The sequence below is a fragment of the Mus pahari genome, chromosome 11, assembly GCF_900095145.1.
Source record: "Mus pahari chromosome 11, PAHARI_EIJ_v1.1, whole genome shotgun sequence".
Taxonomy (NCBI): Eukaryota; Metazoa; Chordata; class Mammalia; order Rodentia; family Muridae; genus Mus; species Mus pahari.
Genome location: NC_034600.1, coordinates 72,275,898 through 72,303,522, shown reverse-complemented (window position 1 = coordinate 72,303,522; position 27,625 = coordinate 72,275,898). Strand labels below are relative to the sequence as shown.

The following is a 27,625-nucleotide window of genomic DNA, read 5'->3' as shown; positions in this document are numbered from 1 at the left end:
AGCAATGTGGAAATGTAAGCTGAATAAACCCTTTCCTCCCCAACTTGTTTCTTGGTCATGATGTTTGTGCAGGAATAGAAACCCTGACTAAGACAGAGCCCAAGAGCTAATGTAGTTCCATCCGGGCAATAAAGCTTATTTCTGAATTCTTATTTTGAATTCAGGATCTTTACCTGTTAGACTTAATGCAAACATATTTAGTGTGGTAGAATTTTAGATATCTTCATCTTGAGCCTTGAATTAATTTCCTGGGATTGTTATGACAAAATACAACAAATCAGAGGGCAAACAACAGAAAGTTAAAGTTTTGGAAGCTGAAAGTGTGATGTGAGGTTGCTGGCAGGGCTAAGCTTTATCTGAAGAGTCTTTGGATAGCCGTTTTTGCTTTATCTTCCTCCTCACATGGCTTTATTCCCTCTGCTGTTTCTCTGCCTGTGTGGTCTCTACTCTCAAAACACCAATCAATAGCTTTACAGCACACCCTTATCCAACACGGCATCACCTTACTCATCTCACAGACAGAGATCCTGTCCCTGTAGCCAGATTGGAAAGTTCTAGATGGATGTGAACTGGGCGATGACCTACTACAATCCTACCTCCTTAAATCCCACAACCAGCTTGCTTACCATTTTATGCTTTGAATTTTCAGCAGGTGTGTTTCTTACCTTTTAAAGAAAAAAAAAAAGTTAAATGAAAAGAGCACCTCAGAGTTATTTGTCTCAAAAGACAAACACTCTTTCTATAGTTTACCCTCTTATGTCCCCACCTCCCCAAGTTTATCTTTATAGGTTCTTTACAAAGAACACAGCCCTCCCCTGAAAGAGAGTAAGAAAGTTTACTCTGGAGCCAAGGAAATATGAGGCACAATGGTCCAGGAACCTAGATTTGACTTATCCCAAATACGTTCCATATGCTCCAACCTAATGGCTTCCTTGCTTTTTTACTTGTTTGGTTTTTTTTTTTTTTTTAATAGTAACAGAACAAATCAAACATTAAATCAAAGGTATTTCTAAAACGCATCAGGTAGATGGTAGAAATGTTATAGGTCTCAGGTGTGATCTGATGTTATTCTGGTCATAAGTCAGTAGACCCCAACGATTTCATAATCAAGGACGTTTTAATCACCCAATCAGCCTTGTGGGATGTTTAACACTAGTGTGGTATCCTCACCCCCCCCCCCCCCCCCGCGACCATCAGTTTAGCCCTATCCTTTAATATTTAACTGCAGGCAAAAGTGATCTTTCATAAATGGTCTCATGAAGAGAACGTGACAAAGACCAAGTTCAAGCTTATCTATCTAATTTGGCTTTTTATGATCTGACTTCCAATCTTACCTATTGGTTCTGCCCCTGAACCTACCTGCAGGCTTCAGGAATGCCCCTGCCACACTATTGCTCCATACTCGGGTTCTGCCTCAAGGCTGGAGCCATGCCTACTAGCTCACCCACTCTCCCCTGCTTCTGTGCCTCCACGGTCAGATCTTGGAAATCTGTTCATGTCAGCCCTTTGCTCTTACTCTGAAATCTATCCCATGAAGCAATCTAATTCAAGATGGCACAGAGTGCTGTGCTTGCTCAACTACGACCCCACAGCCGAGGTCAAGGCCACGTGGGCTCCAGCGACCGCGCTGGCACTGAGGAACGGTGCCAGCAGGACTTTTAGGGGGCTGAGGGTGATGTTCTGAACCGAGGTAAGTACTACCCGGCACCCTAACTCGACCTTTCAACTCCACAGCGCCCAGCCGCGGGTCCTGCCCAGCCTCCAACATCCCCATCACCCGCTACTGAGCCCGGACATGCGCAGTGGGCACACGGCGCGGGCCGCTCCAGGCTCCGCCGGCTCAGTCCGCTCTGCGCAGGCGTACTCCCTCCATTTGCAGCCCCGCCCGGTCCAGGTCTCCTAGCCTCTCGCCACGCCCCCTTGCCGCGGGTCAAAGGTCGCGGGGCGGGCCACAGTGACGCTTACGGAAGCGCTCTGCGGACCTCGCGGGGTGCGGGGCAGCGCAGCCACGGCTCCGGACGGCGGCACGGCAGGGCCCGGCGTGGCCGCGGATGAGTCGGGGAACCATGCCCCAGCCCGGAGCGTGGCCCGGTGCGAGCTGCGCCGAGACGCCGGCGCGCGAGGCCGGGGCCGCGGCGCGGGACGGCGGGAAGGTGACGGCCGGCGCGCAACCCCGGGCCGCGACGCGATGCCCGGCCGAGCAGTGAGTGAGCGGGACGGGCGTGGGAGCGGGCGCGGGGCTGCGTGGGGTTCCCTCGTTCTCAGGTCGGCGACCCAGACCCGAGCAGTAGAGAGTCGGGAGTGCGGACCCCGTCACAGCTCGGTCACCCAGGCCGCCACACTCCCGCTTTGACAACTGTGCATCCCTAAAGTTAGGGAAAGCGCTAGGGATTTGGGAAAGAAAGCCGGTGAGGTTTCTTTAATGACTGACTGACTCCCTGTAGCTCTTGTCCCCTAACCTAGCTCGGGGGAAGTGAGGTCGCCCCTGGAACAGCCACAGAACTGTCCCGCGATGTCACCACTTGAAGAGTTTCCCACCTGTTGGATAGACTTTGACCACAGGCTGGCCCTCTCCGTTTTACCCTGGCTAGGTATTCCTACCACCCTTTGCTTTTATACACACACACACACACACACACACACACACACACACGGTTTTAGAGCACTTCCTTATTGGCTGTGAAGAAAACCAGTAAGTTAAAAGTTAAGATTTCGCTGTGCAGGGTTTGGAGGTGTCTACTGAGTTCGTGGCACAGTTATAGATGCCTTTGGACTTAAAAAATTAAAAGCCCCGACAGTCAGTTTTCTTACTGACCCAAAAGTTAAAGCATAAGGTGTGTCTAGATGGACCTTTAGAGCTCTTCTAATTTCCTAAGAAGGGGTCTTTTGAAGCCTCATTAAGGAAGATGTGATATAATAGTAGCTCATTTGTGAGATGGGCCTTGACCACTTTCGTTTATTGAGCGCCCAAATGTGATGGTAATTATTCCTGTAATGAGCTAGTGGTTACAGGAAAGGTATAGAGTAGGAGGCCTTAACCTTCTCCCAGGGCTAGGCTGCCAATGAGAGTTAGTGACATTGGCTGTTAGCTTTGGGACTTGGGGAGCTTTTAGCTCTTTATTTGGGTCAGCATTATCCAAGCTTCAGCCATAGTTGCTGTGGTTAATGAATCTAGATAGCCTGGTTGGTTTTTTTTTTTTTTAATGAAATGTCCTGATTCTTAAACAGGGACACGTATTTTTCTTTATATTGAGCTCCATATACAGGGCCATGTGTGAGTTGGTCTAATCTCTGGCTGCCAGGTTGAAACTGTCTGTTAGAGATGTCTCTTGGCTCTGTTCCCCTCTGCTTCCTAACGCTCTGAATGCCTTCCTACCCCGAGCCCCGCCTTTTAAGCCCCGCACCTCAGTCTTACCCTAGCAGTTTCACATGCCTTCAGATACCTGAGCCTTTGAGGCCAGAACCACATACTCCAAAGGACACACAGTTGTTTGTTTGGAAGGTGTTCTGGTGTGGTGGGTCTCACGAACGCCTTGGGGGATGGACAGCAGAGGGAAGGAGCCTTCACGTTGCTGATCGTCTTAGAGCTGAAACCTAGGTTTGTCATCTCGAGGAAACAGGTGCAGATTGTGTTGTTAGGCAGGGAGACACTGGTAGGAGATTTTAAGACCATGTTTCTTGGCCCCCCTCCCCCCTTCTTCTTGACCTCCTCAGCAACACTGGACAGAGAGGCATGGCTTATAACCACCCCCATGTTTGTAATTTGAATGTTATTAGCTCAGTTTCTTTTTTCCTTACTGCCTGTGTTGGTTTTAATTATCCCACTCTTTCTTGACTCTTCAGGTGTGGAGATGAGGCTAGTGTAACTCACAGATGTTACTGTTTAATACACTACACTGCTAGACCATTTTTGTCTTTCTGACTCAGACTTACATGAGTAGTTGATTGGGCTCTTTCTCTCTGTGGGGCTTTCCTAGGGTCCCGTATCAAAGAAACAGTAAATAGTTGACAGTGTAATATGTGCATATGTGATATATGCCGCTTAATAGTTTGGGTATAAATTTAATACCATTAAGAATGTGCTTTTAAAAATCTGTGTTAGGTTCTGGGGTCAGACCTTTCCACTCAGAGTTATTGAAAATATTTGTACCTTAAAATAGGGACCATAGTAAGGTTGGATATGATTTGAGATATGCTGTGAAGTCATTTTTACTACATTTGAGGGGAGATTGGTTATGAGTGCAAGTCCTAGGCAACCTGCAGGTGAATTTTGTAGGGGTGGTGGTGGTTGACTCTAGGAGCTCAGCTGTCCTGATTTCTTTTTAATAAGCTCACCGCATTTCACAAGGGAAAGACCTGGGGAAGAGGGACACCGAAGCCGAATGTATACACTGCCTGCTGCACAAGCCCCAAGGGATGGTCACGGGAAAGCTGGGAGTCCCATTTGAAGAGGCCTTACATTAGACCAGATTAACTGACCTTGTGCAAACTCACGTCACAGGTCAGGCTCACGTCACAGGTCTCTTTTGCTCCATCTTCCGTTCATCCCCCCATCCTTTCATGTTTGTTGATACGTCTGTGGGGAACCCTTAGACAGTCATACCACACTATCCTCTTCAAGGTCGTGGCCAAACCCGAAGTGGTTAGGGAAGTCACAGACGACCCGTGCACTTCTCAGTCTACTTGAGGATGGAACCGGAGTTTACTCTGAGATTGATGCTGGGTTTGCTCTTGTGTGGAGGTGTACCACTCGTCTGGGAAGCCCTGTGGGACTGAGTGCAAGCTTGGGTTTCTGAGCTAAGGTCTTCTTCTAGGGCCTGGGAGCACGCTCCTCTGTGTTAGGCTGTCTCCAGGGATTGTCAGCCCACGTTTGTGCTGTTTTCTGTCCTTGCCTAGCCGAGCTCCCAGAGTGGGGTAACAAGGTGTGTAGCTGTGGGGATACAGTGGACTCGCTCTCCTTTCCTCACCCAAGGAAGAGCCCACTTCAGGAGTCGCCCAGGATGCTGCCAGACCTCATTGTTGAAGGTGGCTGTGTTGTCCTTCCGTGCTTCTGGAAGTCGCCTGGAGCAGGATGAGCTGACATGGAAAGTCCACTTGCAGAAGTGGGTGGGACTTTGGCCTAGGTGCTGGTACTTTCCTCCATGTGCTCTGTTGTTTATCCTCAGCAGCCACCCTGACTAGAAGAAGGCTAGGCTGAGTGGTCTTCACTTTCCTGTGTCTGGGTAGGAAGATGTGTAGTGTCACATTGGTTAACTCCACCTTCCCAATACTGCAGAGAGGGCTGAAAGCAACGGCTAGTGCTAAGAGCACTCGCCGCTCTTTTGTAGGACTCTGAGCCTCAGTTACCACCTGGAACTCCGGTACCAGAGGATCCAGCACCCTCTTCTGGCCCCAGGATCTAGGCACACAAATGCAAACAGATACGCATTAAGGGAAGTAGTCATGCACATAAAATAGTAAACACCAAATAAATGCTGCTTTTTAAAACAAGAAAGAAGTATTGTTTGTAAGCTGTGCATATACGTTAGAATTGGCTGTTTTCATTTCATGTCTTGAATCAGAAATTGAAAATATGGCTTCATAGAAATATTTCACTGAGCTCTGCCTTTAATTTTACAGTTTTCTTGGAAATAGTATAATTTTGTTTGCACTAGTAAGCATTTGCAAACAAGTCTTAGCTGGATTTAGTACTCCTTTCTGATAATGCCAGCACTCCAGAGGCAGAGTTGGAGAAGGATCAGAAGTTCAAGGCCAGCCTAGCTCAATCCCCCTCTCACCATACACACACACACACTCGCACACATTTACTTAACTTTAAAATTTGTTGTTATGGAAATCTGTGAGCAAAGAAAGAGGTGGTACTAGTTATAATTTAGCATGTACTGGAGCTTACTCAATTTGGCATGCTGGCTTCAGAACAGAGTAGTCTAGTTCATGAGAAAATGGGTAAATAGTATTTATTGGGAACTTGAAAACAGATCCTTTCAAATAATGCCATGATGCCAAACTAGGAAATTTCTAGTTAGGAGTTATTATCATTTTGGTTCAAAACGTAACTGCAGTTGAAATGTAACTAACATGTCTGGACATGGAGTCACTTCTCACCTTACTGATTTCTGGCTGTCTTGTCTTAGGAGAGAAGTTTCTGCTGTGGTGATCATCTGAGTCTGAGGTGTTCATGACCTGTGTTCCTTGCCAGAGTGGACATGTCTTTCCCAGTTGCCATTCTTTCAGCTCTGTCAGCATTGATGACTTTATCTTAATATTGTCCTTTCCTTGCATTGTTTCATTATCTTTCCCTCCCATTACAAAAGAGCTCAGCCCTCCACCAGCTCCACATGGCTCCCAGTGTGGCTAACCCCGCTTTGCAGTTGTTGACAGGCAGCACAGCATTTGTCAGTTCAAGACAGTAGAACAAAGCAAACCTGAACTTCAGCCCCAAGACACAAGTTCAGGTGAAGCCATTGTAATTTTTATGGTTCCAGCGAGTGAGAGCCAGAGGCTTGGGCATGCTAGGCAACCGCTCCATCCCTAGGATACTCTACAAATAGTTTCATGCCCTTTTCCTTCCTGGTTACCTTAGGTGGATGGATAGTTCATCCTGGCTCTCACAGGCTTTCCTTTCTGACTGTGTTGATCTTCATGACTTAAAGGTGGTGTTTATCTGTTCTCCCAGGGCACACAGCTTGGGAGTCACTTTTGAAGTCTCACAATGCAGCTCACCTTTGGTGGCCAAGGACATTAACAAATACTGGTGCAAGGATCTGGTGAAATGTCTGGTTGCTGAAGTGATGGCTTCTGCTCTGCTCCTCTTGTGAGAACCCTGTCCTGAGTCACTGCTCTTCCTGCCTGCCTGCCCGCCCACTGAGTCGGTGCTGCTCCTCTGTCTGTGTGCACGCGGCTCTCCTGCCTGTCCTGCTCTTCCCTTCTTCTGGTTCTTTTCCTGATGCCCCGGGCGGGCATTTGTCTTTGTAAAGTGACTGTTTGGATTGCCTTCTCTGGGCACTGGGTTGTGAGGGGGGCGAGGGGAGCCAAAAACTCATCCAGGCTAGCCACAGAATTTGCCTGCAATGCAAATTGATCACAGGCGGTTAGGAGTTAGCTGGAAGAGGAACCGCAGATCGTACAGCCGTCACACTGAAGCTGAGAAAACTGAGGGCAAGATTGGGGAAGTGTCAATCTGAAGACAGAGTCTGAGAATTTAAATATATTAAGAAAGTGATTTGTTTCAATGACTATTTTAGAGGATCAGAATTCCTCTGATAGGCATAATTGTTGGTTGACAGAAAGCTGTTATTAAGTGTATGAGAGAAGGATGAAAACATGTGGTCAGATTTTATTTTTGGCCTTTGATTTGTGGTCCCCATGCATCTGTTTGCTTTTCACTTGGGCACAAGCTCTCTGAGTGACATCATGCATTTTGCTTGAAATGTCACTGGATCATATGATACTTGCTCTCTTACCATCATACTGCTAACACCTATACATACACACTAGAGACAGGAAAGCTAAGAAATGACCACTGGGCAGTTGTTTATCAGTACTCTGCACACTGGATATATGAAAATTCATAGTAGCCACCTTTTGTGAGTACTTGTTATTTTAAACATGTCTCTCTCATAGCAGTCCTGTGAAGTAAATCCCCCAGGAACTGCTGCACATAGAGGTAATGAGGACTAGGATACAGAGCAGCTACCCTCTCAGTCTGACTGAGTACCCACAGTAGCTGTTGCTCTGTAGAGTGTGTGCCACAAAGCATGTGCAGAATGTGTTAGCAAAAAGGTGGGTCACGATTCTGAATCTGTTGGGACAAGAGGATGCCTGGAGCAAATCACCTGTAAAAGTGTAGGGTACTTGTGATTAAGTGTTCGCGTTGCACTCTTGAGTAGTGCATAGGGGAATAGTCAGATCCATGCTGGAGGGTAGGGGTGGGTAAGGCGCATTCACATATGTGTGTGTGTGTGTGTGTGTGTGTGTGTGTATATATATATATATATATATATATATATATATATATATATATATATATAAAATATATGTATATGTATATGAATGACAAGGTCTTTCTATACTCCAGGCTGGTCTTGATATCAAGATCTCCATCCACAGCTTCTTGAGTACTGGGATTATAGGCATGTACCACCACATCTGCAAGGGGCAGATTTAGACACCCCATACGTGGGAACACTGGGTGATTTCATGAGGTTCTTGTTAGATTCCCTCTGCAATTCCCTCTCTCACCTCCCTTCTTTGTCTCTGCTGAGACTGTTCTTTCTCCCAGCTCTGTCTGCCGGGCCGTGTCGGAGGATGAAGATATTGGAAGCAGAAGTACCTTGCTTACTTACTGGGTTCCTTTCATCTGAGCCTGGCACCTCTTCCTTCCTGGATTCCATTGTGTTTGAAGCCCCTCTTTCTTCCATCTGCTGGGAGGATGGGGCAGTGTCATGGGAAATACAGGGAGTTGGTAGTCTGCGCACTCCTGATGTGTCCTCTCCTGATTTTAAGCTCAGTGTGTTGCTATCCCTTCAGATGAACTTGCTGCTTCCAGTTCCTGAGCCTCGGACTCCCTAGCTTGCCTTGCATAGCTGCCTCTCCAGCGTCCCAGAACTTCCTTGTTTGTACCATTTCCCTCTGCTCCCTACTGGTCTTTCACATAACACAGTTTGTGTTCTGTCCCCTCTATTTTGTCATTTTGGGGTGAATGTTATTTTCAAGGTGCTGGGATTAATACTAAAGTTGGCACATGTCGGGCAGCTGTAGCCAAGCCTCTAAATTTTTAAGGAAAGGGAGGCATTTTCAAAGTGGGAACCATATTCACTATCTTTGCCTGGAATTTTACCCTCTTCCTAATACTTACTAGTTACTGAAGACACTTTGGGAAGTGGCTGTATTCTTAAAGACATTGTCCACTAGTGGTAGCCATTAAACTACGTGGGAACATAGTATCATCTGGGTGGTTGGCTGGTGGCTGGTGAGGGAACAAAAGAAGCCTTGAGGAAGATTTTTAGCTTACGGGGCTTTGTAATAATTGATTCTCTCTTTTCATGTTCAGAGTTAGTTGCTGTCAGATTTACGTGTAATATGTTATAAAAGTGGACATTCTGTGTAAATGCTGTGTACACAGCACGGTTTCTGTTCTCGGCACATGGGGGACCCGTTCAGGAGCTTCCCTGACTTACATGCATGCCTGTGGATTTTAGTTCAGATGACCTTGGAGTCATGCAAAGTGATGGATGAATGGTCTCACTTAGGTGATTCTGAAGTGGAAGAAAGCGTTGCCACAGGGGTTCTAGGACCTATATATAATTACTGTGGCATCCTGTATGTGAAAGCAGATAAATCTCCATGTCATAGCATTTCGTAAGCAGCTGTATATTGTCACACAGTGGGAAATGTCAGTGCAACAAGAGTTTGAAAATATCTACTTTGGTGTGATTTCAGCGAGGAGGACATGTACCGTGCTGCAGATGAAATAGAAAAGGAGAAAGAATTGCTAATACATGAAAGAGGGATATCAGGTATGTGTGGAACTGTTTTGTCTGTAGACTTTCTCGTCATAGATAACTAGTTAGATCAGCACACCCGTGTTCACGAAATGCGGCCTGTAATAACTACAAGTCCTCTCATACATCCAGTCTCTTGTACATGAACTGCTCACTTTGCTGAAATAGACATAGGAAAGATAGCCCTGCATCTCTTTAGTCTGCTGTCTTCCAGCTTGTTTCTTTACATTCTTAGAAGAGTTTGGATTTGAACACATTTGTCATTTTCAATTGCAAGATGTTTTGAGAAGTTAGCTGTACACATATCCTTGAAGAAGGCTATGTGCCTCTAATGACCATGTGCTTGAGAGCACCAGTCACTGTGTGACTCTGCCGTCTGTAGCTCTGTCCAGTGTGGTCATCTCATTCCTGGTGTGGACTTGGTGCTCCCTATGACTCCAAGTGAAGTGTGGCCTTCCTTTGCAGACCGGCCTGTGCAGAGGCTGGGGAGGGATCTCCACAGAGCCTGTGAATAAACAGGACTCTCACTGCTTGTGCGACTCTCATGCTCTGCTTCGCTGTTAGAATGGCTTCTAATTCTTCCTCTGGAGCTGATCCCTATGAAGCCAGCAGGGATGTTTTGTAGTGACCCTCCTTAGAGCTTCATAGGATGCTCAGTCTTCATGGCTGCATTGCTCCAAATCACTTGGCTTACATAGCATCATTTGCATCATTTGATAATGCTGTAGACCCTCTGTTTTCCTCTTGATTTGACTTTCTCTTTCTCTCTCTCTCTCTCTCTCTCTCTCTCTCTCTCTCTCTCTCTCTCTCNTACCTCACTAAGGATGATATCTTCCAAATACATCCATTTGCCCAAGAATTTCATAAATTCATTGTTTTTTATGGCTGAGTAGTACTCCATTGTGTAAATTTTTTTTTTTTTAATATGTAATAGTGTCACACCTGGGCAACTTCAGCCCAAATGGCACAGATGGGGGAATATGAGAGCACATGGCTCATCTAGACTCTTGTTGAACAATTGCTCACTGGCCTAGGCTCCAAATCAAGGTCCTTTGGGATTTGACATGTGTTATGCAAACCATAAAAGGAGGACTGCAGAACTGAAGGGACAGAACCCCCAGGTTCTTTGTATAGATTTTCTTTTCAAATTCTACCCACTCTTGGAGCCTTACTAAAGTTTCCAGGGTACTAATTTATAGAATTTTTTCCTTTGCACAGAAAAGATAGGATTCAGTTCACTGATCTATAGACTTAAACTACAAGTAAGGGGTTTCAGGACTCCCACGCTGGTTGGCCCCATGCCTCATGTCAATCAATGAAACCATGTTAATCAACGAAAGGCTGCATATACTGTGGTGTTCCCTAAGTCTATACTAGAGCTGAATGATTTCCATTGCTGATCAATGAAGAGAAGAGCTTCATCATATGTGTGGGACACAAAACATTTCTGTTCTGCTACTATTTATTTATTTATTTATTTATTCTTTCATGAACACCGTGTGTGAGAAAGTCCAATTTAATTGTTTTGCATGTGAGTATCCAGTTTTCCCAGTATGATTTATTGAAAAGGTTCACTCACAATGTGACTTTGGTGGTCTTGTATTGGTTAAATTTATGTCTGGGCTTTCTGTTTTGAGTCATTAGACTCTATGTCTGATTTTTATGCCATGGTAACACTGTTTTGATAATTATTATTATTGTTTTTTTTTGTTGTTTTTTTGTGTTTGTTTGTTTTTGAGACAGGGTTTCTCTGTGCAGTCCTGACTGTCCTGGAACTCACTCTGTAGACCAGGCTGGCCTTGAACTCAGAAATCTGCCTGCCTCTGCCTTCCAAGTGCTGGGATTAAAGGTGTGCGCCACCGCCGCCCAGCTGATTTGATTTTCTTCTGTTCAGCATTGTTCCCACACAGTGCCCAGGCATTTAGTGAGTCTGTCAAAGTGCGTTTTCAGTCTCACAGTACTCCTCATCGCTCAGGCCTGATGAGCTCACTGCCCTTCCTCAGTGTCCTGTAGGAGTTCTCCCCCCTCCATGCCAGGGCACAGTGCTTACTGTGACCCGAAAGAATGCTCTCATCCTTTTGTGGGTGAGCTTAGCCCCATGAAGGCTTTCTACACCTTGACCTGTCCAGGTTTGTAAATGCAGTTCTTTTGGAACTTATAAGTTTATGTTTGACTTGGGAGCTGTCATGCAAACCGAGGAGTTGTCAAGCCATGTGCCCTAAAACCCTGGTGATTTTCTACCAGACCCATTGTAGAAGAAGTTTGAGATCCCAGTGCTAGTCTATCCTGAAAGTTCCGGGTTCCTGGAGGAGTCCCAGTTTTGTTTCTTAGCCTTGGAGGTCTGATTATTATATTTGTCACGTATGTGGTGCTTAAGGACCGAGACTTGCTTACCTGAGTGCCTGCTTACAACTCTGGGTTTTTGTTTTTTACTTCCTTACTTATCATTTTTTTCTTTTTTTTCTTTTTCTTTTGGTTTTATCAAAAGAACTAGTCTTCTTCCTTGAAGCAGCAATGGGAGCCAGTATAGTTTACACTTAGACAGAGGGAGTTGTACCCGTGAGCATCCTGTGTCTCCATCCTCTAGCTTAGTCAGCATGTGGGGACTGCTGTGGCTCCCAGACACTGAAGCCTGGTGGGATTCAGGTAACATTATGTTGTAGCTATGCAAGTGCTTCAGTTTTCCAAGCCTCTTACCTTATGCAGACCTCTGATTCAGGATAGGATTGTCCTCCAGCTTTTATAAGACCTCTGGACCAGCCCTAACCCTGTGATCTGAGATGGTAGGACTCCCCAGCCCTGCCCAGGGGTCAGTCTTTCTGTGTCTGCCAGAAAGGACAGCAGAGGAGAAGGCAGGAAGGAAGACTTATCGTCTGGAAGCCCTTCCTCTGCTGGTAAAGTACTTTCGTCCCAGGCTTACACCACTCCCTGACAAAAACTGATGGCCCAGAAGGGTCTTGACTGTGTAATAGCAGTTCTTCCTGTTTGTGGGGGATGTGAGTGGAAAGGCAGATATGTGTGAGTACTTCCTTAATCTAAGTAGCCTCCTAAAAATTATCTCTTGAATTTCAAAGAGTAACAGTGCTTGTTTTCACTTCTAGGTTAATCACTATGTATTGCACACGGAACTCTATCTGTGCATGGATTATACAACCTTATGTAAAAGGTTGTTTTTTTTTTTTTCTTTGAGAAATGGTGAACAATGAGTTGTTTTTTTTTTTTTTTTTTTTTTTTTTTTTTTTTTTTTTTTCAGTTTACTTAAACAAATGTCACTCCCTAAACTCTAGGGAGGCTTTGGTGTTCCTTGGTCAGTGGCTTCTACCATGCTCTGGCTTGTAAGCGCTGTGGTCCTTTCTTCTTTCATCTCTGATGCCCACTGGGGTGGAGTCCTGTCCTCATTCCCTCTCATCTCCATTCCTGGCACAGTGCTTGGCACAGTTAGAACTTCAGGGAATATTTGTTGAATTGAGTGAAACACTTATGTACAAGACATGTAGACTCTGTGTCCCAGGTTCATTTCCTAAAACAATTGCTAATATCTATATCCCCAACAGTTTAAACAAGAAGTCAAGATGAACCTGAAAATTGCCCTAATTTCTTTTTGAAATCACAAACTGTCATATGCATACATACACATAATCATAGGCATATATCAAGAGATCAAACCTCATCCACTAAATCAAGAAAGTCTTACTTAAGTCCCTAAATTCAATCCCCAGTACACACACACACACACACACACACACACACACACACACACACACGAGAAGGGATATTGGGGAGAGAAGTGAATTTAAAGGCATTTTTTTTATAAAAACAAAAAATCCATAACATTTGATTAATCCTGAGTTGTACTAGTTTGGGGGAGACATTTAAAGGATGTCTGTGGATTAACCAACACTGAGTGCTCTGATCCTTTCTGGCTTATAACAAAAACTATATAATCTTAGGTAAATAGCAAATGGAGTTTTTGTTAGCTGTTATCTCTGTCTAATAGATATGAAAGAGATGATGGAGCTACTTTTCATGGTTCCTATGCCTGCATCTGATTATTAAAGTGTACACACACACACACACACACACACACACCCATGGGTCAGCTGAGTGGGAGCCTGCATCTCTCTGAGCCTGTGAGGAAGGACTGCCACCTGACTTGGGAGTTAATGAGCAACCTGACTGGCTGTGTGTGGAGTGTGGGCTGGGTGGTGTGGTGACAAGGGAGACCCATTAAGAGAGCACTCTGGTTTATGGAGGTGGCATGGACTGGATGCATGGGCAGTAGTAAGATTGAGGAATTTGTAAACTAGAGAAAGTAAGGCATAAGGAGAGGACATCCTCCCCTAGGAAAGCAGTGACTATGTCCATTACTCTTGCTTCCGTTGATTACGTGTTTCATTTCATTGTTGCCATTTTGATTTTTCAACAGAACCCAGGTTAAGTGTGGCTCCTGAAATGGATATCATGGACTACTGCAAAAAAGAGTGGAGAGGAAATACTCAGAAAGCCACATGTATGAAAAAGGTATGGCCAGGGTGCACCTATTGAAGGTCTTCAAACCGTCTGTCATGGGCTACGTATCATAGGATGCTTTTAGACAGTAGCTAGGACAACTGCTATAATAAGACAATGCTGTAAATATTGGTGTTCTAATTTTAGAGATGAGGAAACAGACTGCAAAGATAAGGGCTTGTTTGGAGTCATAGTGCTAATATAGAAGCAACATCACTTCTTTAGTGACTTAATTTCTTTGAAGAACACATAGCTATGCTGTTGAGTAGAGTCAGCCACTGGTGCTTCTCTTTGAGACAGTTGGGAATGCCCTTCTTAACTGGTGCTGGGAAGGCCTCAAGGGTAGGCAGAGGCGATTTTACACCTTCTGCCGCGTGTCTAAGTCCTAGGTATAGATTCCTCCTGTACTCTCTCTGCAGAGGAATTTGAACCATTTCCTTCATTTAAGGTGTGCCAGGAGCTGCCTTCACTTCATTCTATTGCATACTGGCACCCTAGACTAGCCTCTGAGACTGTGTGATACGGTATTGGAACTGCAGCATGCCCTGTGGGCTCTGCCTACAGAGTGCACTCCATCCATCGTTCCCTATAGTAAGGGAAACCATACGACACTGTTTCTGTTTGACAGTTCCTAAGCTAGTGACAAACTTCTACCTACTACTTAAGGTTGTACTGCTTGGTTCCTTATTTATTTATTTATTTATTTATATTTTGAATTTGAATATACTACTTGTGTTTTAGAAATACTGACCAGTCTTTTGTATTTTTATCATTTATGTGTATGTGTATGGGTGTTTTGTCTCCATGCGTATGTGTATCATGTGTGTGCAGTGTCTGCAGAGGCCAGAGAGAGCACTGGACTCGCTGAGACTGGAGTTAGCTATGATTGTGAGCCTCCGTGTGGATGCTTACAGTGGAGCCCAGGTCTTCTGGAAGAGAGCCAGTGCTCTTAGCTATGGAGCCACCTCTCCAGCCAAATGTGGTAGAATTGGATACAGTCATATTGAAAAGGGTTTTAAATTCTTTAAATTTTAATTTCTCTCGTAGCAGCAGCAGTAGCTGCTTCTCATCCCCCTCTCCTTCCTCCTCCTCTTCTTCCTCCTCCTCCTCCTCATTATCATTATTATTATTTTAAAAACTTACTCATCTTTTAGAGTTCAACTCAGGTCTGCAATCTGAAAGATGTCCACCTTAGTCCTAATTCTTACAAACCTGTGTTCTAGGCCCTTGTGTGTGGCCTCAGTCACAGAAGGACTGATTCCCAGTTCCTGCCAAAGGTGACAGGCCTGTTTTCTGCAGCCCCGCTTCCATCCACTTGGAGTCTCCAGCTCTCCACCCTGACTCTGCAGGGAGTCACATCCGTATTTCCTTACCTGCCCTAGAAAAGGCTTTAGTAACTAATAATTTCATTCTGATGTCTTAGGCTCTTCCAGAGATCAGATCTGTTTTAATGTTGGCATGTCTAAGTCCAATACTGAAGACACTCAGCTCACCCAGATATGCCATATTTTAGAACTTATGGGAACATCATTCCTCTGTGGGATTGCACAGAAAGAAAGGTTTAACCATTCAGTAATCAGATGAAAACACCCCATCTAGCGGTGCAGCTTCTTAGCAGTCTGAGCATTTCCACTGCCTGTTAACAACTTTGAGTCTTGATTTTATTTTAGTCATTATTTGCCTAATTATGATTTGGGTATTCTTTTGGAAGTGTTTATAAATCCAGATTAATTTTTTTAAGTGTTAGGTTCATCTCTGAAATAGTACAGTAAGATCTGTAAGGTTCTGATGGACCTGCAGCTTTTGGATCTCCTGATGACATAGCTGTGGTGTGCGTGCGTGTGTGGTGCATCACTCTAGTGCTTGTCATGAGGCTGGTATAAACAGACCTGGACTGTCAGTCATGAAAGTGCTGTGCACGCAGTCATGTCGGCACTGTACCTGATAGCTCCCTGTGTCACTGCTCTGCGTACAACCGTGTGCCGAGCTGTCAGCAGGACCCTGGTACATCATCTCACATTCATTTTACCTCTTTTGTGCTCTTTTTTTTTTTTTTAAAGATTTATTTATTTATTATATGTAAGTACACTGTAGCTGTCTTCAGACACTCCAGAAGAGAGCGTCAGATCTTGTTATGGATGGTTATGAGCCACCATGTGGTTGCTGGGATTTGAACTCCGGACCTTTGGAAGAGCAGTCGGGTGCTCTTACCCACTGAGCCAACTCACCAGCCCCTCATTTTACCTCTTGATTGGGTTGTTGTCTCATACTTGATTTAGTACCTTTGTTTTACATTGTGGCTTGTTAGCATACTTCCCCTGCTAATACTCAGTAAGAGCCTGTATAGCCCAAGTAGGATATAACAGCTAGGTTTATGCATGTGTACTCAGATGTGTACACAATGATGACATTGCCTAGTGACATATTCTCAGAATGTAGTACCTTTGCTGAGTGACTTCTGCCTGTATGTGTACACACACACTTTGGAAACTCGGGATTTATGGACATTTTAAAAACTGGAGATATAAATATTGCATACCCCCCTTCCTGGTCTCTTAAAGCATTTGGGAAAATTAACCTCAGATTAAACCTTTCAGGATGTCAGCAGTGAGTGAGGGCTCCCTCGGATAACTAGGAAGGGACTCTGAGGGCGCCTAGTGCTGGACAGCTGGTTTATTTTAGATGTCAGGTCTGTTGTACTTATTATAGATCAGTGGTTTCAACCTGTGGGTCACAACTCCCTTGGGGGTTACATACCAGATATCCTGCATATCAGATATTTACATTACAGTTTACAACAGTAGCAAAATGGCAGCTATGAAGTAACAAGGAAATAATTTTATGGTTGGGGTCACCATAACATGAAGAACTATATTAAAGAGTCAGCATTAGGAAAGTTAAGAACCACTGTTACAGATGCTGAGATTTCATAAAGAAAGCATCAGTATTTCAAGGTAAAAGGCACTGTAGTCAGAGATTGGAATGCCTTAGCTATCCTTTCTTGTTTGCCATTTCCCAATGATTAGGATAATTTTTTCCTGTAGGGATGGAACTTTTCTTGCTATCTCAAGCCAGTAACTACCATCTGAACTCTTTGATGTTTTCTCCCAAGGGCTATGAGGAAGTGTCTCAGAAATTCACTTCCATAAGGCGAGTCCGCGGTGATAACTACTGTGCACTGAGGGCCACACTGTTCCAGGCCATGAGCCAGCTGGCCGAGCTGCCCCCCTGGCTGCAGGACTTGGAGCTCATACTGGTATGTCGGTGAATTTGAATCGCAGGGTTTCAGGAAGTCCTTCTGAGAAGAAGACTCCTTTCTGCTCACGTTGCCTGAAGGTGTTTATGCAGTGTGGTTTCAGTGTATGGATTTGTTCAGTTTGCATTTGTAAGATGATCTTATATGTATAAAAAAATGACTAGAAATAATCGGTATTTTCAAGAAGAAAAAGAATGACAAAACGTAATACACTTAAGCTGAGTTAAAGACCAGATGTTTAGAATTCATAAAAAGCACATAGAAAAAACTTGACTTTATTTTAGTGTTTCTATGAAGTGGGTTATATAATTTTTACTAGAGTTCATGCGGGTTTTAGGGGCAGTTCAAAAACAAATATATGTTTTCATGAAGAGATGTTAGTGTTACATGGAGAAACCTTTTCTGGACCTGGCTATCCTTAGTGCTTTAAGTCATGGGAGAGAGTCCCTGGGATCTATGCCTGCAGGTGTCTTGATACAAAGAAGGCCTCATACTGATGTTTTGTGGATAAAAGGAAATTCTGTAAACCCTGGCACTAGTGAACATGGCTTTGCTATTTTCTATTTGCACATGAGTTGAGGGCTTTGGGTGACAGGGTGGGCAGAGTCTTAACTCTGCAGCTCAGGCTGACTTCAAACCTGTGGTAATCCTCCTGCTTCAGGCTCCTGAGTCCTGGGATTACTGGTGTGAGCCAGCATGCCTGGCTGATATAATCATGGCAAAGCTGTTACTTCTGTGTGGTCTAACACTCACTATAAGGATTTCCTAGGAGAACCAGAGGTGTCTGCTGCACTCCTCTGTATTAAGGAGAGTCTGGGACTGTGCTGACTAACTTGTTCCCGTTATACTGAGGCTTCTTACACAGGCATGGACTGTGTGCTTTAACATACCCAATAAAGGGAATGAATGTGTTTTACAACTTATTAAAGAAAGAAATGGAGGTTTTAATTTATTTTTAGATGGTATTATTCTGAGGGGATAGACTCGGCCTATGGTACTCTTAGAAACAAAAGAAAGCCCTTTGAAAATGATTACCACGTCTGTTTGATACTTTCGAGTCTTTTCCTTTGTGGGGCTTTTTAGATTTCTGGGCTTAGTTGACACTAATTTTAAGTTTTTATATTTTCTAAGAGTTTTTGGTGCAAATACTGTCCTAGGTAATTAATTAGACTCACTACACCCCGGGAAGTAAAGCAACAGCCCCTGCTACCGGGGTGCATGTGGGTAACATCTACCCCATGTGAAGTGGGTCAGCTAAGAAGGGGGGGTGTTGCATGCCTGGAACTGCAGCACTTTCATGCTGAGGCAAGAGGACTGTGACTTTTAAGCTGCTCTGGCTTATGTAGTGCAGCCTTTTCTCAAGAGTGATGGCTTGCATTTGGTCTTGGTCAGTATGAAAATGTGTCCCTTGCAGGAGTGATGAGGCGATCGAGAGGTGTTCCTGGCCTAATTGGAGTAATGCACAGAAAACTGTTAAATTCCCAGTGGTGTCCTCTTTTCCATCGCCTTGCACATTGACCTTCCGAGGCCCCGTCACTGAGCTCAGTATTCACACTGATTGGATTTTGCTTCTGCTCAGTATCTGCTGACGAAACTACTTTCGGTCTCATGCCCTCAGAAACTTAACATGGTTTGGACCTTTCTTGACAGTTTGTTGTATGGTTCCTAAGACTTGAGTGAAACACTTGCCTCCAGCTCTGTGTTTGAGGGGCTACGAGAGAGAGGAGAGGGAGAGGGAGGAGAGGTAGACACATAGGTATATGGTTGTAGTGGAGTCACTGACTGAGCAAGGGTGCTAGCTGTCTGCTTCCATGTGCAGACCCTGACCTCAGTGCCACTAGAGCTTCCGAGGGAGACTAGGCCCAGTCAGCAGTGCTCGGACAGCAGTGCTTGACTGACAATGGCTCCTGGGCAGGGCCTCTGTTCTGCTCTGCTCAGCTTCTCTGGCCTTGCTGTTCTCCTGCTTAGGAGTTGAGCTTTGCCCCTCTTGATGTGCAGCCGTCCCCTTTTCTCTGTCCTGCCTAGGCTTTCTGATTGTTCTTACTTCTGTCCAGAACCATCCTGTTTGACTACAGGCAGATCATCTGACCCTAACCCCAACCTGAACATAGCTGGTCAAAGCTGGATCAGCCCCTCACCTTGTGAAAAGGGAGCATCCTTTCTATTAGGAGTGTTTTAATTTTTAAGTGTACTGTATTTGTAAAGATCTGTGAATGGATAAGACCTGTGACAGCACTTGCTACAGAATGACACTAAAGCTCTTTGTGACTTCATTTTGGGGATGATGCTTTGATACTTGCAGTTGCCATGTTATCAAGATTATAGATATTTGTTAGAGAAAACAGGCTGGGCTCTAGGCCAATCACAGATAATGTGCTTAAGTTACCTAGTGATCCTTAAACGTTACCATCACCATTTTTTCAGTCTCCTTCCTCCTCTTCTCTTGTCTTTTCTTTTCTTCAAGACAGTTTTCTCTGTAGTCCTGACTGTCCTAGAAGTTGCTCTGGAGATTAAGCTGACTTCAAATGCACAGTCTGTTTCTTGTTTGCACCTCTTACTCCAAAAGAAGGCAGACCTATGTGCCTACTAAAAAGGAACAGTGATTTATGTGGGCCCCATGTGTGACCCGTGAGAGCATTTAAAGTTGTACTAACTTCTGAAAAAATAAGTCCCATGTTCTTTCCTAATAGTTCCTTTAAACTTTTATTATCATGTGTCTGTGTGAGCGTGTGTGTGTGTGTGTGTGTGTGTATGTGTGTGTATGTGAGTGTGTGACTGAGCGTGTGTGTGTATGTGAGCGTGTGTGTGTGTGTGACTGAGCATGTGTGTGTGTGTGAGTAGGCATGTGACTGAGCGTGTGTGTATGTGAGTGTGTATCTGAGTGAGTGTGTATGTGTGAGTGAGCATGTGTGTGAGTATGTGAGTGAGCATGTGTGAGTATGTGTGTGTGAGCGTGTGTGTGTATGTGAGTGAATGTGTGTGTGTGTGAGTGAGCGTGTGTGTGAGTGAGCGTGTGTGTGTGTGACTGAGCGTGTGTGTATATATGTGAGTGAGCATGTGTGTGAGTGTGTGTGTCTGCCTGCCACAGTGAGTGTACGGAGGTCTGAGAACAGCTTTGTGGAGTTTGCTCACTGTCTGTGTTTACATGGGCTCCTGGGATTGAACTCAGGACAGCAGGTTTACATAGTCAGTGCTTTCTCCACAGAGCTGTCTTGTTGGTCCTCTAACCTGGTTTCTTTTCTAAGTCTCATTTTTTGGACTTTTTTCTAAGATCCCATGCTGGATCTGGACAATCACTTAATCAACAGACTTACCAATGAGTGACTGAGATGAGCAAATTAACTTGTTTCTTCCAAAAGTAGCTGAGTTGCCTGTTGTACCTGCTCCTTAGGTTACTGTCCAGTGTTACAGACCCGCAGCTCTTTCTGGGCTGCCATCTGCCTCCTCTCAGACCTTAGTCTTTGGACGAATATTTTCTCTTCTGTTGTAGTTCTTTGGAGCCCGGGTGTAATTTCACGTTGCTGCCACTTGAGGGCACATGAGGTTCTGGTGATAAGTCTGAGACTAATTAAACTGCCTGTGTTTGTCTCACAAGTGCAGGGCATGTGGGAACAGAGTGGGGCTGATGCAGCTTTAGGTGAAAGGTCATTTATCACAGTAAGATATGATGACTAGATGGCTTTTCCCCTTGACTGACGTAGAGCACTGTCACTGTGACTTTTGAGTTTTGTAGAGACAAAAGTCATCATAGTTACACATGATTGCCATAGACTGAGAAAGCACAATCAGAATTATTGTTTATGAAAGAGTCTGAGTCTTAGATTCTAGTGGAACTGAGCATGTTTTGTTCTAAAGTGTTTATTACTGTTAAATAAGTTCAGCATAGAGTGTCAAGGATATGATATTTTGACTCCAGAGATGAAATCTCTCTTTTATAGTTCCAATTTCCCCCTATTCATTCATTCATTCATTCATTCATTCATTCATTCATTCATGTGTGTGTGTATGTGTACCTCTGTTGCTGAACCATCTCACTGGACCTCTGAGGTGAAATCTTAGCAGTATAGTCTGTGGTTTTCATCATGACACACCCAGGACTCTTGGGAAGACATAGTTTCTCATGCTGTCATGGATTGAATTGTGGTCTTCAGATTCCAGATTCTAATGCTGTGTAGTGACAAATGAAACAGTTCAGGAACAGGAACAGAATGTGAGGGCCATGAGAGTTGCTGTGGCTCTCATTAGAAAGGTACTGCTCCCCACCCTCCCGCCCTCCCACCGATGTGGGCCTCACTCCTCTTCCCCATCTTATGCTGTGGATTAAGGATGCGTGGTAAGATTGCCTAGTGTCAGGAGTTAGGCTTCATTGTCGTCAGGAAGAGCAGCAGCCTTCGGCTGTACTGTGGACCTTCTGTGCCTGCAGTCACCTTGCTGAGCCATGTAACGTGTGGTAAGGCTGCCAGAGTCCCCAGAAGCCACAGGCAGTGAGGACCACTGTGAAGAGCCAGTGTGGATTCTTCCTTAGCTTAGCCTCAGATCTGCACTTCGCCTGTCCTTCCTTGCCTGTGTTTGGGGTTCTGTGGGCTGGACTCCTGTAGATGTGAGCCAAAAAGCATTTAACCTCGCAGCCTTCTATGTGGTGATGCTTTGGGTTTGTGACTTCCATGTTCAGATTCTCCATCCTCAACCCATATGATCCACTTGTAGGAATTAATTCTTGAAATAAGGTAGGTTTTGTATGAAGGCTTTGTGGTGTCTTCCTCTTAGCTTGTCTCAGATATCTGGCAACATTGACACTTCTTTATCTCTGTTCTTGATATTCCAGTTACCAGAAAAGCTGATAAACAAGTATACCTGGATCAAGCAATGGAAACTTGGACTGAAATTTGATGGGAAGAGTGAGGACCTGGTTGAAAAAATTAAGGAATCACTTGCCCTGCTAAGGAAGAAGGTTTGACGCACGTAATTTTCTGTCTGATCAGGGTGCAAAGCTTTCTCTTTGTTGTCTCAGCAGATTCAGTGTTCTGGTCTTATTTATTCATATTTATTTTTAAGTTTATAAGGAAGAAGGTTCATTTTAGCTCATGGTTTTTGTTAGGGGTCAGAATTTGCTGGTTTCTGACAAAATAATTTTGGGCTGGGGCAACTGTGCAGTCTGTAGATGTATGACGGAACTGAATTTGGTTCTTCAGAACTTATATAAAACTGGTGGCGTGTGATTGCCACCTCAGCAATGGAGAGCAGAGGACAAGAGGGTACCTGAGGGTCACTGGCCATCCAGTCTAGCCTAACTAATCAGTGACAGTCACCACATGCATGCATATACATACACGTATACCCTTACACATGTGCACACATATACTTGCACACACATTGAAAAAGGAAACTTTAAAAGAACATTAATTCCTCTCATGTTTTTTTTTGGGTAAAATGGAAAAACACCAACATTCTATTTTCTTGGAGGTAGTTCTATATTTGAGTGTCTCAGATAATATTTAATTTTCTTCCAAAGAAACCTTAATAAATGAAATTTTTATTTTAAGTCATATCTGTAAGTTTTAGGGTTATCATTTAGTCCACATTCCTTTTTAGAAGATTGATTGATTGATTGTGTGGGTGTATGTGTATGTGCACACATGTGCATCTGGGTACCTGTGGAGGTCAGAAGAGTGTGTTGGTTTCCTGGGGCTGGAGTTGGAGGGTTGTGAGAACCGGCGTGGGCATCCTCTGTGAGAGCAACAAGTGCTCTTAGCTGGGGGCTGGGCTCCTGTCCTTATCCCACGTTCATATTCTCAGTGGATCTCTGTGCATTTATTAAGGTCTTTACAGGTATTCTTATATTTTAAAAGTCTATTGAAATGTGCTATAAAATCTTTTTCAATAAGTAGATTTAACAACTTTTGAAACCATCTGAGAGTTATCTGAAATAATTCACGAAGTAGTTCACGGATAGCTTGGTGTTCTAATTTCCTGTGGGCTGGTGAATACAAGTCTCCTTCCTGTGGTAGAGGGCCCTGTTGTTCCCCTTGCCTATTGGAGTGTCATGTTTAGGGGCTAGAAGCCACTGGCCTGCTGGAGCGATGAAGGCAGGCTGCAGCTGTTTGAAGGACAGACTGGCGAGTCTGTTGGCTTAACTGTAAGATGTAGTTGTCTTTTCAAGTTTTGTAAGGTGCTGGTGAGGGTGTTAGGTTTTGTTTTTTTTTTTAAATTCTATCTATCTATCTATTTATTAATTTATTATGTATGTTGACTGTAGTTAGGCCCTCCTCTGGGGTAATGTGTATGTGATGCCAATTTACAGTGACGTTAAGGTTGCCAGTAATCCATACTGGCAGCTGGCAGCTGGCAGCTCTTCTCTTTGTCACACTTGGCACTAAAAGTTGCTTGGGTTCCTCTACCTTTCAACCAAGAAAGTGGGATGGCAGTGGTCACCTCTGTTCTAAAGATAAGGGGACTGCAGCCTGGAGGGGAACCTTGAAAAGCCACATTTTCATTACATCTTGACTCTCTGACTCTATAGAGTCGTGCTCCTCGCCAGCACCATTGTCTGCTTCCAGAGGTTTAGAGTTCGGACTGTTAAAAGCAGTGCTAATCAGTGCTTATTCATAAGGACTGGTATTTAAGTTGACATCTCTTTTTTCATGGTGGATTGATTAGCAGTACACATATTTACAATGTTTTCTTGTTCATTTAAAGAGTTATGTTATTATGTGTGTTAATTATGTAAACCTGGATTTTTAATTAGTAGTCAAGAATTTCTGATTGGAATTTACTGATTAGGTCCTCATGTATATTTTTAAGACATTATGGGGTAAGTTTAATATACCAGTAGTCAGGAGACCCCACAGTCTCCGTTGGCAGTCTTCCAGTTTGGAAATCTGTGTGTTTTGGGGTTTCTAACCCTCCAGGTGTAGCGCTGCCAGCTGTTTGACAGCTCTCACACACGCTGTGAGCTGTCTGGTTGTTGGTGTTGCCCTCGTGGCTTGGGAAGGCAGAGGATCAACATCCATCTCACATCCCCATGCCTCTCCTTGCTGGGTCGCACTTCACATTATTAACAAGAGAAGCAGCTAAGCAAGGGCCCATGTAGTCTGAGGTGAGAGAGAGCTTGAAGCTGTTCACATTGGCATGTTGCTTACGGTTCTTTCTTTTGAAACCCATCTTGTAATCACAGTATGAAAGTATGCCGGGGATCGTGAGAACAGAAACTCTAACGGGACACCCTTGTTATTGTAGTGGGTAAGCCTGGCTGCAATGAAAACTGCTGAAGCGAGGCAGACGGCTTGTGATGAACTGTTCACAAACGAAGAGGAGGAGTACAGCCTCTATGAAGCTGTGAAGTTCCTGATGTTAAACAGAGCCATCGAACTGTACGATGACAAGGAGAAGGGAAAGGAAGTTCCATTTTTCTCTGTGCTCTTGTTTGCCCGAGACACATCAAATGACCCTGAACAGCTCCTGAGGAACCACCTAAACCAGGTGGGGCACACAGGGGGCCTTGAGCAGGTGAGTTGTGACTTCGAGAGTATTTTATCCCTAGGCTGGCCATCAAGGGGGTATTTATCCTGTATTCTATTTATTATAAGCTACTCACTAAATCTGTTACTTACTCAAGGGGGTAGTGAAGTTCTACCTTTTTAAGAAAGACATTTATTTCTAAGACTTATGGACATAATTTATTAGTCTCAACCCTTACATGGTCCTAGGATTGCTTTTGCAAAGTGATGGAAAAAGTTGGTTCTCTTATCTCTCTTGGATGCTAATATAATTTGTAAAATATGTTGTTAACACTCTGTGTGTGTGCATGTGATTAGCTGCCAACTAAAGTGACATTATGACTCTGAATCTAACCTGCTACTTTCTACTTGGACTCCTGTGCCTACCTTTTCCTGAAAAGGCCCGAGTACCAGGACAGATGCTACAAGAAATAGAGAGCCAAGTTGGGTTTCTATGAGTCTTTCTGGCAGATAGAAATCTATGGAACCTATTCTGTTGTTTTGCTTAAGGAGTAAGAAAGAGCAAAAGACTGGTGATTATCGCTAGGTCAGAAATATTTATGATTACTTAAGATAACTCTTTGTACTTAGAATGTAGGCTTCTTGACTCCTGAACTGTAGCAAAGGTCTTGTGGCAAAGAGTCTAGGAGGACTTGCGCTATACACTAGACTGAAATTAGCCCGTTCTAAGACTCTGTAACACTGTGCAAGCTCTGCTGCAATGGAGAATCCTCTTTAAAAATAGCTCTTTCAAAAATATGACTTAATCACCATTAACCCCTTTTTTTTTTTTAATTAGATAATTTCTTTATTTACATTTCAAATGCTATCCCAAAAGTTCCCTATACCCTCCCCCCACCCCTGCTCCCCTACCCACCCACTCCCACTACTTGGCCCTGGCATTCCCCTGTGCTGGGTCATATAAAGTTTGCAAGACCAAGGGGCCTCTCTTCCCAATGATGGCTGACTAGGCCATCTTCTGCTACATATGCAGCTATAGACACAAGCTCAGGGGGTACTGGTTAGTTCATATTGTTTTTCCACCTACAGGGTTGCAGCCCCCTTCAGCTCCTTGGGTACTTTCTCTAGCTCCTCCATTGGACGCCCTGTGTTCCATCCAATAGCTGACTGTGAGCATCCACTTCTGTATTAACCCATCCTCTTAAACCACCAGTATAGTCTAATCTTAAATCATGTTGGAACTCCATAATGAAATTCAAAGCTCGTTAGTGATCAGGCTTCCTTTTTTCCAACCTTAGACAGTCGTACTCTGATTTCTGGGTATAGATCTGCCTGTTCTGGACATTCTTGGAAGTGGAATCATACGCTATGTGGTATTTTATAACCACCATTTTGATTTAGCATAATGCCTTAGGACCCATCTGCGTTTTAGAATGTTCTGGGACTCCATTCCTTTTTCTTTCCAGGTAAAATGGCATTGTGTGACAGTGTCCTGTTTTGTGCACTCATGTGCTTGATGTGTTTGGGTAGTTCTTGCTGACTGCTGTGAACATTTCATTGGCAGGGTTGTGTGTACATGTGTGTACGAGTTTCGTATTGGGTATATGTCCAAGAACAGAACTGCTGGGGCAGATGGTTGTGTTGTGATGTTTTGAGCGTATCTCAGTCTCAGACACTTGCATAGCATGGACGAGGCATACGTTTGATCCCTTGCATCACCAAAAGAAGAAAAGAGAAGCAGCTGCCCCACTTTACATTCCCACACTATATCGCTTTTCCATGTCTTCATGATGCTTTCCCTATCTTTTAAAAACTCAGGGAAGTTCAGAACATAGATCAGCCGTTTAACTGTGTGATGAGTTAATTGACAGTTAGGATGTTCTCAGTCTCCATACGTTTTCATTACTCCCAAGGGAAAGCCCTCATTCACGGTCACTCCTCTCTCTGATTGTATACATTCTCATGGGTATGATGTACTCATGGATCTGGTTTGCTCTCCTCTGAGGGCTTATGACTTTATGTGGTCATTGGCCACTCATTTATCATTTATCTTTGGAGAAATGTCTTCCAAATACTTTGTTCAATTTTAAACTGATGTCTCATTGTATACTTTATTAAATTAACATTAAATTTTTTATGTTCCAAATATAAATCCCTATTGGATATGTACTCCATTCTTTATTATCCTTCTCCTTGACTAGGTTCAGAGGGGAGGAGACTGTTTGCAGCTAAGCCATTACCAGTCACTGTCTGGGATAGTGGGTACAGCTTGGTGTTGGGCCATCCTTGCCTGTGGCTTCCCTCAGACACTCATTTGCTTTTCCTTCCCAGGTTGAGATGTTTCTTCTTGCCTATGCTGTTCGCCACACCATCCGGGTGTACCGGCTGTCCAAGTATAACACTGAGGAATTCATCACAGTCTATCCCACTGATCCCCCCAAGGACTGGCCAATGGTGACCCTCATAGCTGAGGATGATCGGCACTATAACATCCCTGTCAGAGTGTGTGAGGAGACCAGTGTGTGAGGGACACACATGTGACTGGCAAGAGATGCGCATGTGCAGCTCCTCCTCTGGGGGCCTCAGATCTGCAGGTCCTCAAGGACAATCTGGGAGAACTCTCAGGCCCCTGGAACCAACTTCGGACCGTTATGTTCTGAAGACTAGCAGTCTTCAGATAATGAGAATTAATTAGCCAGGCCTTCACTCCTTGTTCTGTTACGCAGTGTGTTCCACTGGGGGCTTCAGCACGTGCCTTTGGAAGGTGCAAATTATGTCTCCATAAGGCAGATGCTCTTGGGTCAGAGAAAACTGTTTGGAAAGGGATCTGTCCAATGAAAGTTCTGACGGTAAACTGGTTTTTACTTCTCTTTTTAAAACAGTAGTTCTGTATTTGATTT

General features: G+C 44.2%; 1 protein-coding gene across 2 annotated transcripts; it reads left to right on the top strand.

Annotated features, from left to right (window-relative positions):
• Positions 1-1,965: 1,965 nt before the first annotated feature.
• Positions 1,966-27,604, top strand: Otulin (OTU deubiquitinase with linear linkage specificity). Of its 2 annotated transcripts, XM_021208579.2 has the most exons (7): positions 1,966-2,203; positions 9,442-9,518; positions 13,930-14,024; positions 17,125-17,268; positions 22,094-22,219; positions 24,505-24,774; positions 27,057-27,604. In XM_021208579.2, the coding sequence occupies exons 1-7, from the start codon at positions 2,052-2,054 to the stop codon at positions 27,249-27,251; spliced, it is 1,059 nt and encodes a 352-aa protein (XP_021064238.1). In that variant the 5' UTR covers positions 1,966-2,051; the 3' UTR covers positions 27,252-27,604. The 2 variants fall into 2 exon arrangements, with proteins under 2 accessions (XP_021064238.1, XP_029399983.1); XM_029544123.1 differs by lacking the exon at positions 9,442-9,518 and having other exon boundaries at positions 2,119-2,207.
• The last annotated feature ends 21 nt before the right edge of the window (positions 27,605-27,625 follow it).